Genomic DNA, 16367 nt, shown 5'->3' with positions numbered 1-16367 from the left:
GGATTGGGAAAATAAAGGGCAGAATTTTATGCAATCTTAATATCATTCTTTCAAATAATACATATTTACACCATTAATAATTGTCCATTGGGTACCCTGCCCCACTCCAACACCACAACCACCACCTGCCCCCCCCCCCCCCCCCCCTACCTGCCTCACTCTCACCCACAACTGAAGCCGCTACCACTACTATCAACAAATACCTAGTCTGTGATACCATCTTATGCTTGAAGTGCACGTCAACCTGACAATTACCAACCGACACTAAATTGTTGTGTATAATTGTTTCCTCCAAAGAAAATCTGACGCCAAACCAATATGGTGTCTCTTAAACTGCAATCTGTAATCAAGAATAGCAATTTTAATATAAAGTTTATAAAATATGAATGGAAAAGCGTGGTTTATGATGAAGATATTGCTGGGGTTAATAAGTTAGGGAGTGACTCGTCGTATGAGGGGGAGGAACTGTACTGATTATACCCACCGGATCAACGGGCACGGAACGCCGCTCACTGAAAACATACGTGGCTTACAATGGATGTGCTTTTCTCTAAAGATCGAGAGTGACAATAGAAACGACAAGAAGGCGACGCGAGACATTCAATATTTTCATCATTTTTAGATTTATGTATTGACTAAGACCTGCATAGAGAATAGCTATCGTTGAATACAGCACGTCCTAAAGCAATTAAGGGGTGTATACGATGAAGATTTGTACGAAATGTCGGCATGTCGCTTATTAATACTTTTCTTTGATGTTCAATTAAATATTTAGAATACAGAGTGATAATGAATTTATCCGCTGCGACCTTATATTTCAGAGATATTTTTGGCAATATGTGGGTTTCTCACATTTCATTTTTATTTGTTCAAATCTATTTGAAAGTTATCATCTCGTTCTTTTTCTCTTTCATCAAAAACATCTTGACAATACAAGTTCTTTTCTTCAATTCCATTCTGCAAATTTCGTAAGAATTAATAGAATATTCAAGGCAAACTGTATATTTCGTGATATGGACCTTGTCAGTAGAGAAAAAAGTAGAGCCAGAATAAAAAACAATCTAATTATAAGATTACAATTCCGTATACATGTATTTAAGATTTCTATTAGTCTCCATTCTGATCTAACACGTTTTTTACCAAAGCTACGTTATGTAATGTTTTGGATTTTGAATTGTTATCTTGATAGCAGACTTCCGAACTCGATAAATGAACAACAGATTCCAAACAGTAGCTAGAATTAGCTCAGCCTTACAGTGGTCATTGAAATTCTGTGTAAACTGGGAAATTAGTTCTGAAGGAGTTATCTCCCATTATCATTAACTTTATTTTATAAACTCGGTCAATTTCAAACGCAAAGCTCGCCCTGGCCAATTTTTTTTAATGGTGCTCATGGCATCTAAATTTTTCACTGAGGGAGGGAGGGGGGAGAGACAATTTTTTTTGGGTGGTGTCCCTCGCCTCACCTCAGTTCAGTTTCCAAAATCGTTGGTATTAAGTAAATGTGCAAATTATCATTATTCAGATATTCTGTGCGCCCCCAATTATAATTTCAGGTCGCTGAGAGAAAATGAAACAATACAAATGAATTAATACTTGTTAACAAAATTTATCATAAAGTAGACAAAATAATTATACATAAATAAACAATGATATGAAACTAGAGATAATAAACAGTAATATGAATAGTAATATTAGATCATATTAAGTAAAATTTTCCTAGTTAAGAAGTGGGAGGAGTGAGAGATATTAAAACTTCCTTAGAACCTAAAGCTATCATGTGATTGTGAAACTAGTCAATGCTGATTGGAATAAAAAGAGAGATCTTATGAATTTTTGTAAATTTAAATTCCATGGAGAATTTATGAAGATGATTTAATTCTGTGTTTTAAAAGTCAAATTTCTTAAAGATGGGTTTCCTTAGTTTCATTTATGAAACTGCTAATACTTATATGAATAGAAAGCGGAGGTGTTCTAATGACTTGGAAAAATACCAATTTGTCTCACATGTCTGTAATTAATTCATAATTAGCTTAATTAGAAAGGTCAAAAAAGTCTTTTTTTGTTTATCCAGACTGTATATACATGGACATTTATGATTGATTAAAACTCTTAATTAGATCCAATATTAGAAAACAATGATATGATTAAGAATACATGATAATTCATTAGAAACACCAATTAATCAAATAGTTTGCTTAATTTGACACTAAAAAATAAGGAAACCCATCTTAAAATATCTTTTGATAAAAATTGGTTTTTAAGTCACAGCAGGCGAGTTTCAACAGTTACATTTCATAATATCTATAACAATTTATCTTGAAGCTGCTGTGAAGGCTGGTTTCAAAATACTAAGAGTTGTTAGATAATCGTTAATCCTGTTCAACACACATTTAGCCAGAGGAAGTAATCCTTACAGTGGTGTCTCTATAAATCATTACGTGAAGGGTCACAGAATTTTCAAAAGGGGGCTCACTAGCACTTCAGGCTAAGCTGGGTCTGCCTTTTTTCTCCCTCAAAGTCAAAGTCACTGATCTTTTCAAAACCAATTTCTCAAAACCAGTCCGACTTTCCAATTTTAGTTTTCACTACTTTAAGCTTTATTAGCACTATGAAATCCTGAGATAGGTGGAGGTGATGTCATGGATATACCTTGATGCCATTTCTTAATGCACTTGATTTTATTTGTGTGATATTCAAGCCTACAAGGCTGCTTTTATCACCAATTATCAGGACATCCATTAGCCCAATGACCACTTCTTCCTGAAAAAACAATTATCAGATTTTTTCAATATATTTTTTAGAATATAATGCCAGGGTGTGGGGGGCGTAGTTACGAGCCTGGGGCCGGTTTCACAAAAGAGTTACGACAGGTAGTAAGTTTGCAACCGATCGCAAGTCGTTCGTAAAACTTACGATGGATTTGACGAAATAAATACAGTCTCAACTTTGGTCGTATTTTAGGATTTAAGACCATTAGCATCGACATGTACTTCGAGATTTAAGGGGTAGAGTTGTTAATACTGCTTTAACACTGTCTTGGGAAACTGCAGAAAAAGGAAGTGAAATGAAGTATGCGTGTAATAGACTACAAAGCAGTAGCAATTACAACATGTGGCGGTCGTTCAAATCTCACATGGATTTAAAAGTGGGCCTAGGTGGGTGTGTCAAGTGCAAGTAAAAACAGTATGCCTGTCCCAGACACTCGAGTAAACATCTCCTACTGTCCTAGCTTTGCCGAAAGTAGGATATTTGAGTCTCTCAGTCTCAAATGGACAGGTCTAGGATGGAACATCTATTTTAAAATAATTGGTAAAATTGGAAGAGATGGTCTAGAGAGTTTCTTTTTACTGTCCCCACTGACGACGGACTCACACAGTAGGCTACAAAGTTTTGCCTGGACATTTTGTTTGACGTATTCTCTGCTTTGGAATCGTAGGTCTAAATAAAATGCTGCTATTACAGATATTGCCGAGATGTCCTGTCGTACCAATGTACTATAGTCCACAAGAGAATGCAAATTCACTAAAAAATTTGGTAGAATTTGACGTTCGCTTTGCTTTGACATTTCTCTTTGTCCGCCATGTTAGCACCATCGTCACAGAAACACATGACGTCACGCTGTGGTTTGCGTCTTAACCATGTCGTAACTAAGATCGTCGTACGATCGTTTTGAGCAAGTGGTTTTAAGATCGGTACTAGCTACGATCGTATATTTCTTCTACACTTAGTCGTAAAGTTGCGACGATTGTAAGCTTTGTGAAACCGGCCCCTGGCTGGCAATTTCACAAATACTAAACTATTTGTTTTTGTGTTATTATCAAATTAAGTTTTATTATCCAATAAGATTACTGTATTTCTTTATGTCTGAATTTTATCTTATTCAAGTTTTAGAGAATATCCCCTAAACTGGTAAATAAATTTAAAGTATTTTTAAAAATCTGAATTTCTGAAATAAGGCCTCAAAATAGTATTCAATCTTACCACAAGTATAGCATCTACCGTAACCTCCATAATAGGCATCAGGATCTCCTTCCACATCGCTGCTGTCATTATCACTAGAGTTAGAGATGTCACTATCAGTTACCTCCCCTGCCTCTTCCTCATCACTGATTATAATAGGTCTTCTAGATGGGGTAGTCGGGGTAGCATTGAGATTGCCCCCAGATGATCCCCCACCCCTCCTTCTAGCTCGACCACCCCGTCCCCTCCCTGCACCTGACCCTCCTGGAACCTCTGCCTTCTTTTTCTCCTGTAGTTTCTTATACTCCTCTGAAAAATTATAACAAATGGATTTCATAAGCTCATATAAAATGAAAGTTGGCTGGGAAAATTATTTTGAAATGTTAAGTTTGTTGAGAAACTCCCCTTGGATTTTCATGTTGTTTTGATCAGTGGAATGAAATCATTAGGTGAAAGGGGCAGTAGTAAGATGGGTGATGAAATTTTGGTATGTGCAATTCCCACAGAACTAATAACCAAACACTTACATTTTCATGATGTTATGATCAGTGGCGTTTTTATATATCATTAGGTGGGGGAATCCAATTGGGCCAAGAGAATTATCAAGGGGGGGTCAAAGTGGTTAATTTTTCCCTAATATTCCAATGAATATTGTAGCTCAGTCCTTATATTGTGATATGTATCGCATCATGCCATGGTTGCAATACTGCACTGGCCAGCAATTTCATAAACCACTGAAAAATCAAGACGTCAGAAATATACCGTATATTTGCACATATATGGTGCATTTTATTCACTCCATAATGTGTATGCTAAATTGAGTGTTAGATGGTGAAGAGAACATAGTCTCATGAAAGCAAAGCACTGGCCTAGGTCACAAAGTAAAGATTTATGATAAAACAAGGTGCAAGTTAAATGTTAAGATAATTAGATTGATTGAGTGTAAACCTACCTTTTCTACCATCAACCAATTCTTTACGGCTTTGTCTCAATTCATCGTCAAGTTGTTCCACCATTTTATCAATATAACTATCTAAAACTATAGACCTCATGTGAGACGTTATCGGTGAACGACATATTGGACATTCTTTTTTCACGGCCATCCACTGTTCTATACACAACGCACAGAAACTATGAGAACAGTTCAATGATGTAGACTGTAATAGAAATATGAATTCTGAATACATTTCAAAGAACACAGCCATTCAGGTTATTATCCAAATAGTTTCTTTACTAGCTGATGTAGCTTAATTAACCCTTTTTGTATCACTTTTAAGACAACAAATGGCTTGCAATGTGAAGGTTTAACGAAAATGAAATGAATGGAGTTTTACATCCTACTTTACTGAACCTTATGCCAGCATTTAACTACTCTTTGTCGAAGGATCTTTAACGTGCACAGCCTGTAGCACAGAGGGCCTTGATTTATTGTTCGAACCTGCATCACTGACAGGGAGAAACCAGGTTGAAAAATCTGAAGATATTATCTCAACCAATGCTAGAATTGAACCCTGGACCTTCAGGTTAGTGAGCAAGCATCAAACTCATTGAGTCTCTGCTGATCAATGTGGGGGATATAGCTGGCAAAAATATATCTGATCTGCTGCCTTCTATATGAGGTCTAATTTTGTTATAGAAATTTGCAAATGCAGGAATATAACCTTGATCAGCTGGTAAAACAAACATTTAACTTTTAGTGACCAAGATATTTTTTGAACGACCACTAATAACCAAATCACAGTTCCAATGATTGAGTGCCTGAGTTGTTACCTGTACAAACAGTTCACTACAAATACTACACTGTAATTCTGTTTCCATTAAGTCTTTAAAATTATTTAACACATCACCCCTAGCACATAACATAGCTTCTTTAGTTTTAATATTTTCAGCTTTCGTTTCCTCTAACTGATTTTCTAACACTTTCTGTTCTAGTTCTTTACTGTCAATCACTTTTTGTAATTTGTCACGTTGTAAAGTTAATTCATTTTCTAACTGTTTATTTTTCTGTTCAATGGCTTTTTCCATTTCCTGTTTTAAACTCTCCTCTACTTTTGCTTTCTCTGATATCAAAGTATCCTGTTGTACTCGTAACTGTTCAATTAAACTCTGTTCCTTATTTTTCAGTTGCTTTTCTAATTCATCCTGCATTTGTTGTTTTAATTCCGTCTTCTCTCTCTCCATCTCTTCCTGGAATATAAATAATATCATATTGTTAGTTGTTAGCAGACACTGGCCGTCTTCCAGAAACACTGGCAATGGCATTTACTTTTCTTACCTTGAGGTAGATGTGACCTATTGCACCCAGTGGGGTTACAGAAAGCCATTTGTCCCTCCAGGAATATAGTTTGTACCCCCACTTCTTTTATGAGAAATTTTAAAAAGTGATTTATACTCTCTTTGCCCCCAATATGAGTCAAAAAGCCCCAAAGCAATTTAATTTTTTATTTCAGAGAACCTTCTCAGATCCGCGCTTGCAGGATTGCACTTCTATGTCTGAAATTCTGTCTTAGTCTGCCCCCTATTTGTATCACCAGTTCCATGAGACTATCCCCACCACTGATTGAACTTAATATCCTAGCAGAAGACAAATCTATAGTATCTCACCTGCTGTAATTCTAAGGCTGATTTTAATTTGGCTTCTGATTCTAATTTTTCTTCTTTTTGTTTTTCTAAAGCTTTCCTCATCTCATTCTGCTCAAATTCTTTAGCCTGAAAAAATTCAAAAAATCATTGAGCAAATCTAGAATTTTCTGTGTAATGTGCAAAGTTCATGTTTGATCTGAGTACACTGTGAACAAGTTTTGTCTGACTTACCTCTAACATTTTCTTCATTGATTGTAATTTTTCTTCGTATTCTTTCCTTTTTTCCTCTTCTTGCTTTTTATATTCTTCCATTTTCTGTTCATACAGTTTATATGGTGAATTGACACTTGAAGACTCCAGGTCTGGTTGAGAACTAGACACATGGTTATCACACTCTGGAGACTTCTGGGTCAGTTTGATTCCATCAATTGAATCCTGACGAGAACGTTTATGGTTGGGCCTGTTTGATTCTTCCGATTCCTTTCTCGATCTTTTCACACGACTTGATAATGAAAACCTAAAGATGAATTCCTCTTTTTTCTCTTTATTGGTGACACCTAATTGTAGCTTGTCTCCATCATTTAAACTCACTGCTTTATCAACCTCTATTCTTTTATCATTTACAAAAATACCATTCAAACTCTGTAGAAGAAAATGCCAAAATATTGGAGCAGCCCTATTTGTGTTAAGGGGTGAATGCCGACATTCGACTGACTCTCGGAACCACTGGCATAAGCATCAGAATTTTTCTTACCTTGAGGAGGCTTCGTACTAGGGCATTTAATAGCCTAGCAGACCACAATTCAACTCACTACCAACTGAGCTATTCCACTGCCACTGGATAAGGAATAGCCAAAAGGATAGCAAACTGTTGATAGTTTTCTATAATGGCATTACCATCATTAATGCTCCTTTGAGTCATACTTCAAAAAATCAAAAATAAAGTTTTGTCCGCTAAACTACTGCATCACAATATATTCAATTTTAAAATCCTTTAGAAAAGGATTTCCATCACTAGTTACATAAGCTTACACAATACACACAAATTTCAGCCCTCAAAATGAGGCCTACTGGTCTGGTACTTTTGAAAGTAAATTACCCCTACACTCAAAGCGAAAATGAGGTATACAAGTATCATGTCAAATATAACTGACCTTGTTATCTGAAACTGTCCAAGTATTATCTGGTGATTTTCTAAAGAAAGCATGACATCTAGAAATCATTCCTGATAAAATACAATACGTCACATCAGGTGATCGACCCACTGTCACCTGCAAAATAAACATCAAAACATTCTTTCACATTTAGAAAAATTTAATGTACTTATATAAATTTCTTGTTTCGATCTCCAAAAGATCAATATCAGCTAGTTGTAGATTTTATAGGTATCTAGGCATTAAGCCTGCCCCAAAAGCAGGAGTAGTGCCTTTCCCAAGTTGTCAAAAGTTGGTTTTGGCTTAGACATTGGCATGGCAGCCTGCAGAATGCAGTGCAGAAATTTATGTAGATGTATTTGTAACTAGGCCTAGACCTACATGTAAGATATTTCAGCTTAGAAGCTTATTCAGATAAGCTTTATCTAATTTTCAATGGGCCTAATGTGGTCACTTTTCCACATGCTAATAATCTTAATGATGAATGAGCTTATAAGCTGCTACTCTTAATTAGTGCCAATACTGGGTTAGTGCATAAATAACAAACTGAAGTGAAAGTCGGAGAGGGGGGTGTATAAATTTGTGCTTGTTTTTTTCCAGATTTATATCTCTACCTCATCTTTGTCCAGTATAAAAAGTTTGTACTTTTTAACATTTTCACCTACGCGAATCAAACATGGCAGCATTTCAGTCATGATGGCATCTGTGTATTATTTGCAAATGAAATTCGACGGAAAAAGTCAAATAATTTCCATCCCGCGAATTCGTCATGTGAAATACGTCATCAATATTTGAGTAGTTTATCCCAGATTACACCGTGAGGAGCAACTTCCGGTCTTTTTACGGCCATATTTACGGTTTCACAAGCACGTGTAAGTATCTAAGGAATAAAAAGTATTTTTAGGGGTTATTTCAGCATTATTTTAGAATTTTCTTGATAGAGGAAGGTAAATTACTGTTTGTTGCTTTTTAGGGCTCGCTATTTTCAAACATCGCGTGTGGAAATTTGATGTTTTCTATGTAAATACGATGTGAAAATTTTAGATTTTGTTGTTGACATCACTGACACTGAAACAATTGCGGAATTTTTCTACTGATCTTTGGTAATTTAGGTCTTTAAAATATATTTGAGGAACTTGACATTTCGGAAAAGAATATTCAGTATAACAAGGTGTATTCCCTGTCAACTAAGCACTGTCAGTGTCAAGGCGATAATATTGGAGGGTGTTGAAGTCATATTTCTTGATTAGCCTTAGGCCTATGCTATATTACATTACAACAGCATAGAGATTATCTCAGACTATGATTTTTTTTTTGATGTAGGTCTATGATTCCTGCAATTCCACTAAAACTATGTGTTTGATCATTGATGACGTCACTAATCGATTAATATGCTTTACCAATTACCAGATAAGGCTTCAAGTGGGTTTGCAGGAACCACAGTCGTCTGATTTCAAATTGTGTTGGTGCAAATTGATGTTATCAGTGTCCCCGATATGTAGAAATTTTAGAACTATTTATAATCCCTTTAAGAAACAATTAGATCACTAGACATTGCAAGTTATGATGGATATATTAACAATTCAATGAACCTGTTAACTTTTCAGAGCCAAGATGCAGCTTTTTGTACGAGCAACCGAGACTCACACTGTTGAGGTGACAGGAGATGAAACTGTTCAAGCAGTTATGGTAGGATATTATTTGATATTGACAAAGTTTGTCTGTAATTCATATACTAGCTACTATGCAATAATTCACACCTAGCTGCTCAATCACATTCTATCATCAGAGCCCTCAACAAGATTGATAACAAGTTGGCAACATGAGTAGTTGAGGGTCATGATTGACAGCATACAACCCAATCAAAATGCTGCATTATCAAACTTCCTAGAGATGTAAGACTTCCAGAAATGAACATGGGTTGCAGATTCATTTCTTTTCTGCATAAGAAGCGTGAAACCCTTCGCAGCCTATGTTTCCCAAAAGTTCAATGGTCACTTACATTTCTGACTCCAGTAATACAAGAAAGGTAGCTATTGCAGAAAAGGTATTATCCTAAAGCTTGACATTGTGAAGATGATCTATGTGATATATAAATAGAATTTCACTATTCTGTAGAATATGGTATCCCAGAAAGAGGGATTCGATGTTGAAGATTTAATGGTATCTTATGGAGGTAAACCTTTAGAAGGGGAATTCCAACTTTCTGAACTCAATGATTTATCCACAATTGATGTGGAAGTTCGAATGGTTGGAGGTAAGTTGAACTTAATTGATTGTCTTGTTTTTATTTTATCAGATGTATTATTTGTGGCAAACAATGAAAAAAAATCTTTGCTAGAAGAATCGAAAAGAGTAAAAGTGTTCTTGGTTAGAAGGAGATATTTTTTTCAAAATAAAAGTTTTTCACCTTAGTCTTTATTATATTTTGATTACATTCTGGATTATCTGTCTTCAGGTAAAGTCCATGGTTCTCTAGCTCGAGCTGGTAAAGTCCGGGGTCAAACACCCAAGGTTAGTATTGATTGGTTATATTATAAAACTGTATTATGAGATAAAGTCCAACCTTTAATATGGATGTGTTAACTCCATTTTATGATAAAGAAACATAAATATTTTACATATAATTAAGGTTTTTTTTTTTTATTAACGTATTTGGTGTACAAAAAAAGGTCAGTAAATTTCATGTTGGGGAGAGGGGGGTTTAAAGGCAATAAAAGCCTGTTTCCCAATACTTTTCCTATATTATTATGTGATCAAAATAACGACTAGATTTCATGTGCTGTGTATATATTGTAGGTTGATAAACAAGATAAGAAAAAGAAGAAGACAGGAAGAGCTAAGAGACGATCCCAATATAACCGACGATTCTTAAACGTTGTAGAAACATTCGGTAGAAAGAGAGGTCCTAATGCCAACGCTGGCAAGTAAACTTGTAATATAATAAAGGAAAAAAATGTGATCGAATTGTTTCTTTTAACCAGTTGTGTTGCCCAGATCTTAAAAATCCTTTTGCATTAAATATTTGTGTTGACGTAGTAAACTGATCGAATTTTTCTAAAGTGCCTGCAACAAGGGGCACATCTAAATGCCTGAGGATGGGGCCCAAATTGAGAGGTGTCTTTCTCTGAGAGTGTTGGGAGCTGCCCGAGACCCCCCAGAATCCAACAAATTTCAGATCTGATATAAATTTTGAAAAATTAGAGGGCTTAGTTTTCACTTTCACATGGCCCTCTCCCTCCATAGACTGACTGCAACCAAACCTGGTATTGAACATTGGATAGATGCAAATAATAAAATATCCAGGATAAATAGACAAAAGGTTAAAGCCACAAGGCTTCTTCTAAAGCTGTGCTGTATTGTAACTAGGCTCTACATGGTGACTATCGAATGAAGAACATCTGTGACTACTGTTGGACTGTTTTGTCAACTCAGTTTATACTTTGGAATCCCCCCCCCCTCCAATAGTTCATAAAACTTGTATATTATCATTTAATAACACTTGTATTAGACATAGTTCAATAAATACACTTTTCATATGTACAATTCTTCAAAATGTCATAAAAAATGATAAATATTTGTTTAAAAATTTAAACAATCAAAGAATTGACAGCACATTTAAATTGAACAGAATATAAACTATTCAAAAGTGACCTTCTCAAATGGAGTAAACATAAAATAACTTTCAGGTGCTATATCACACTGATGTGTTATATCAATAAATAAATCGATTTCTAAGTTAGATTTCAGGGAATACTTATTTCATTTATGTTTGTGTGTGTGTCTTTTCTACTAATGACTAACTAATTTTCACATAATTAACTTATCTATTGCTCTGTGACCAAGGCCAGTGCTTTCATTGAGACTCGTCTCAATACACCCTAAAACTGATGTGAACCTTTTAATGCTTTTACGAGCCTGGTACACTCCATTAAAAAAAAAAACAGTAATATTGATTCAAAATCCTGTGAATTTGGCAAGAATTTAAAATTTATTCATTCTGCATCATATACAAATCAATTTGCAACAAAACTGGATGTTTTCCATATACAAACAGTCGAGACGTGTAAACCAGATGATGATAGTCGGGAACCTTTTACTGGGAATGGAAAATTTACTATGAAAATTGACCGTGAATCCAGTGACCTGGCATCCATACATGTAGTTACATCTGGTAGTTGAATTTTGAGAAAAAGCCAAGTTCATAAAGAAAGGGAGTTATATCCCTTTTTATTCTCGGAACCATAGAGTACTAAATTGATTAATGACTCCAATGTTGACAGAATCTCATTTCTAAGTTAAAATTCAAAAAGTCACTTATATAAATAAGAAATCTAAAAAGCTCCTTGTTGAATAAAATTCTAAAATAAATTTCTTTAAAAACTCATTGTTGAATTTTAAAATGTTATTATAAGTTTTTTCTAAATTCCAGAAGTGTGTAACTCATATGATTACACAACAAGCAACTTTTCTTAATGAAGAGAATTTAACTGGGTCTTTATCTTCGTCCTCGGAACTATCTCCATCAATAAGTTGTGCCTGATCTGTATGTTGAAACACAGTATTACCAACACTGACTGTAGGAGACGACTCAGATAATGTCTCGCTGGAAGATTTCGTCTCTTGTAAGGCTATAATTCTATCACATAAATCATAAAATGGCTGAAAAGAATACAAAAGAAATCATGAGTAGGGCCAGCCTACCAATACTAGAGGGTATAAATCAGGGGACATACTGACTAAATGTTGTAACAACTGTCTAGGCCAAATAAGGTAACTTTGTGCAGACGTCTTGTATCAAGCCTCTCATTGAGCATCTGAGAGAGATCTCTCAAGAAAATTTTGAAAAATAGAATTGATATTGTGAATTCCGACACATTTTGAGGCAAAACTGTATAAAAATCTTATTTTTTGAATTTGAAAAGTGGGGGTGCAAATTATTTTTTTACGAGAGCAAATGCCCCACCTGTACCCCACTGGTGCTGCCACTGATCATGGGACAGGCCGAATCTTGAAGCAGTTGGGAGAATCACATACTGAGTCTAAACAATGAACCAGAGCTGTCATGGCTCTGTGAGTTGAACACTTGCTCGCTAAGCTGAAGGTTCAATCGTGGCACAGGATTATTCAATCCGGTTTCCCTCTGTCAGTGATGCAGGTCAATAGCCTCATGTGCTTCAGGCTGTCTTGTTGTTGACCTGAATAGTAAATGAAATCTAATTCTGGTAATTATACCTTTTGTAAGTTTTCTCTATCTTTGGCACTTGTTTCAAAAAATTTCAGCTTTCTTTCTGCTGCAAACTGAAAAAAAAAATCTTTCATTGAAATTTCAACTGACTGATGGGCATGTCTTATCCTGTTTTTCGTGGAGAATGTGGCGTCTATATTTTTTCTACAAGTATGTTGTAATACTGTTTGTAACAAATATAGCAGATCGATCGCAGGCAGTCTCAAATTGTTTTTAATTAATTAATTTCAGTATAAGTAGAGCATGATAGCTTTAACAACGAACCTGTTGTCCCTCTATATACTGAACTTGTCTTTTCTCTTCTTGATCATGTTTATTACCCAGCACTGTTATTACTGTATCTTCTTTAGAAAACTACAATATAATAATATTACTATACTGTAATATGGTTTGTGTAGAGTAAGTCAAGTTAAAATTAGACAAAGGGGGATCTGGGTGGATTTAAAATACTAAATTGTAAAAAAGAAACCACTTCTTTAATTTGGTTGTTGTTTCCAAAATGTGGCTTGTTTCCATTATGCTAGAGTCTTGACAAGGATTTGGTTTTGGTATTGGGCCTTGAAAAACTAAAACTGCATGGAGTGGTGGTTTGATGACTCCTAGTCGTTTGGTGATGGTTGTCTTATGTCAGGTGTTCGATTGTTTTCATTAAATTTTCATATCTTTTGGTAAAATTTTCAACTTAACATCAATGATTTCCCACATCTTGATTTGATTAAAATCAAAGTATACCCAAGTAAAGAAACTTACTTGTTTGACATATGATAGCCATTTTGGTAAAGATTCAAATGTAGACCTGCTACAAATATCATAAACTAACATAACACCCTACAAATTGACAATATTAATTAGATAAATCATAGCTTATTCCAATAATATCTGATATGACACAGATTTATAGTTAAGGTAGAACATCATCACTATGGTATCATGAAAAAAAAAAAGGCGTCTGACTATTAAATCTTAGAATTGTAGGCCTAATACATTTTAAAGAAGCAAAGATGATGAGATTGTTACTCTGGGTACTTTTCTGCTGTTTGAGATCATTTTCCCTTTCACATTTTATAACAGAATTATCTTAAGGTTTAATTCAAATAAAAGAGTTTGGAATTTGTGAATGTGTCAAGTTTGCTTTACTGGAAGACAAAAAAAAAAACTATTGAATCTGCAGGAATTTGTGACTTGATGGTGCCAAATTTCTAGAGTTTTAAGGTTATAAGGAATCTGACCTGAGCTCTTCTATAAAACTGTTTAGTTATAGATTCAAACCGTTCCTGTCCAGCAGTATCCCTGAAATATAATTAGTTTCTTAATTAAAATATAATATATTTATTTAAAATTCTGTCATCTGATTCAGTTTTGAGTAAAAACGACCAAAATAGGCTGTTGCTTTTGGAGGCTCAAATCTATTGAGATGAAGTGTTTTTATTTCAATATGCCAAGACAGGAAAAATACATCTCAAAGTTCGGCCATTATTTTTCAAACAAATGCTTTGTCCTCTCACATATTTTCAATCTCTTATTCAAAAGGTAAAAAATATGATTTTAAATAATTAATATATATAGTCTCACCATATTTGAATCTTGACTGTATGTCCATCAACATTCATAGTTTTCATTTTAAAATCAATTCCTGAAATAAAATTACAGATTGTATCATCTTCAATTGGGCACATAAAACCTTGTTACTTCTTAGGCACAATCATTGCCTAATTTACCCCTCCCCCATCTCAGCCCTCCTGAGTCCTCTCCCACCCACCTTAGCCCCCACCCCCCTCTCCTCAGCACCCCCTCCATATGAATTCTCTATTATGGTATTACTATGACTTGCCTAGGGGGGTTAAACCAGGCTACTACTAGGTCTAGACAGCTAGAGTAGTGTCTTGCCAGTTGTCACCCACAAAAAAAACAACGCTGATGGGTTATTGAGTTTTAAAATAGGGAAAGAGTCCAAAATAAACCTTGTTTTAATGGATGTTATTTCAGAGAAAAAAACTGAAAAAACAAAAATAACAGGATTAGCCCCATATATTATATCAGTCACAATGAGTTAAAACAAATATAAATCATGTAGAAAAATATTTCCACCCACTTCAAGATTAACTTTTTATATGACAAATGAAAATCCATGGTAGTTTGTCAGAGATTGTGATATGGCTACTCTAATGGCCCTTGTGGTATTTGGGCAAGAGGCAACATTGCCTAAATCTAAAAAAAATCTCTAAATCTCAATTTGATTCAAAGGAACAAAACGTAATGAGGCAGGACATGTTCCGTCATCTGGAACACCTGATAAATTTTTCAATTAAGCATCCATTTCAGAGAGTTCACATAGCTAATATTGTCTTTTTGGTATATTTATGGTACATTGTTAATGATCTGTGTGATAGTGTTTAAATTTCATGATTATTGTGATACAGACCTTACTATAATCACAATATAGACTTGTTTTGTACTCGACAATTCGGGGGGGTGGGGGGGGAGCCGAGGTGGCTCAGTGAGTTAGACACTGCTAACCTGACGGTCCAGGACTGGCATGGAAAAAGCGTCTAGTCGTTCGGATGGGACAATAAGCCGAGGCTGTGTGTGCTACAGGCTGTGCACGTTAAAGATACCTCGACAGTTGGAAGTCGGAAAAGAGCAGGCTAATGTCGCTGTCCTGGCAAAATTTCCCTTGTTGCACCCTACATGGTGTTACCCATCATCATTAGCCCAAACAGGTGCACATTGTATCTGACAATCTGTGAGCTAGTATTTAAATGTAGGCTACTTACCAATAGTAGAGATATGTGTATCATAAAATTCATTGTTGGCGTATTGACAGATTAGACATGTCTTTCCAACTCCCGTATCACCAACTAATAACAATCGTAATAATACATCGTAACGTTTAGTTGACATTTTACCTAGGAACGTTTACATCTATAGGGATTGTTTACATCTATAGGGATTGTTTACATCTATAGGGATTGTTTACATCAAATCACTTTAGGCTTTACATTTCATATCTGAACTGTCATATCTCAGTTTGATTATCTACTAAGAGATATCTAATTATATCTAAAAAGAATGTTCACAATAGTTCTAAACTTCAATAATTGGTTACTTTAATACTTCAGTTTATTAGCTTCTCTAGTTGGAGGTATCCCACAATCAAATGTAGCCTTCGCACTAAATAAAATAATCTAATATTTCTTTGGCTTGACTATTTGGTTCTCCTAAATTGCTGGTTTGATAGTTGTTCCTTATTCTCAGTTATCAGCATAAATATTCATCCAAATAATCTGAAATAACAAAAATATCAGTAAGATAAAGATGTTTCTGTGTAATTTTGGGGAATTCGTTAGAATATGCACTTTTATAATGTAAATCAAGGAGATCAAAGAAAAATGTATCTCAATATGACTTGAAATATTTCT

General features: G+C 35.0%; 3 protein-coding genes across 3 annotated transcripts; 1 reads left to right on the top strand and 2 right to left on the bottom strand.

Annotated features, from left to right (window-relative positions):
• Nucleotides 1-2719: 2719 nt before the first annotated feature.
• Nucleotides 2720-8450, bottom strand: LOTGIDRAFT_232629 (hypothetical protein; the record flags this gene model as incomplete). The annotated part of the gene is made up of 8 exons (XM_009057527.1): nucleotides 8315-8450; nucleotides 7701-7817; nucleotides 6778-7188; nucleotides 6568-6672; nucleotides 5734-6150; nucleotides 4916-5120; nucleotides 3985-4272; nucleotides 2720-2763 (listed from the first exon to the last, which is right to left on the bottom strand). Exons 1-8 carry the CDS (start codon nucleotides 8393-8395, stop codon nucleotides 2720-2722), a joined length of 1668 nt encoding a protein of 555 aa, XP_009055775.1. The 5' UTR covers nucleotides 8396-8450.
• Nucleotides 8451-8679: 229 nt separating this feature from the next.
• On the top strand, nucleotides 8680-10737 carry LOTGIDRAFT_215959 (hypothetical protein). Its single transcript, XM_009057526.1, has 5 exons — nucleotides 8680-9000; nucleotides 9308-9389; nucleotides 9819-9957; nucleotides 10159-10214; nucleotides 10500-10737. Exons 2-5 carry the CDS (start codon nucleotides 9315-9317, stop codon nucleotides 10629-10631), a joined length of 402 nt encoding a protein of 133 aa, XP_009055774.1. The 5' UTR covers nucleotides 8680-9000; nucleotides 9308-9314; the 3' UTR covers nucleotides 10632-10737.
• A 2463-nt stretch (nucleotides 10738-13200) lies between these two features.
• On the bottom strand, nucleotides 13201-15849 carry LOTGIDRAFT_119014 (hypothetical protein; the record flags this gene model as incomplete). The annotated part of the gene is made up of 5 exons (XM_009057525.1): nucleotides 13201-13302; nucleotides 13699-13776; nucleotides 14178-14238; nucleotides 14521-14581; nucleotides 15723-15849. The coding sequence occupies 5 exons, from the start codon at nucleotides 15847-15849 to the stop codon at nucleotides 13201-13203; spliced, it is 429 nt and encodes a 142-aa protein (XP_009055773.1).
• Between the last annotated feature and the right edge of the window lie 518 nt (nucleotides 15850-16367).

Source organism: Lottia gigantea, assembly GCF_000327385.1.
Source record: "Lottia gigantea unplaced genomic scaffold LOTGIsca_30, whole genome shotgun sequence".
In the NCBI taxonomy this organism is placed as follows: Eukaryota; Metazoa; Mollusca; class Gastropoda; family Lottiidae; genus Lottia; species Lottia gigantea.
The sequence above is the reverse complement of the archived record's forward strand: the minus strand, read 5'-3'. Positions and strand labels throughout refer to the sequence as shown.

Bases quoted from the DNA above. Each gene is read 5' to 3' on its own strand.
- LOTGIDRAFT_215959 (XM_009057526.1), top strand. From the start codon at position 9,315: ATGCAGCTTTTTGTACGAGCAACCGAGACTCACACTGTTGAGGTGACA. The intron at 9,958-10,158 runs GTAAGTTGAACT...ATCTGTCTTCAG, and splicing joins GGAAGTTCGAATGGTTGGAG to GTAAAGTCCATGGTTCTCTA. The intron at 10,215-10,499 runs GTTAGTATTGAT...TATATATTGTAG, and splicing joins TCCGGGGTCAAACACCCAAG to GTTGATAAACAAGATAAGAA.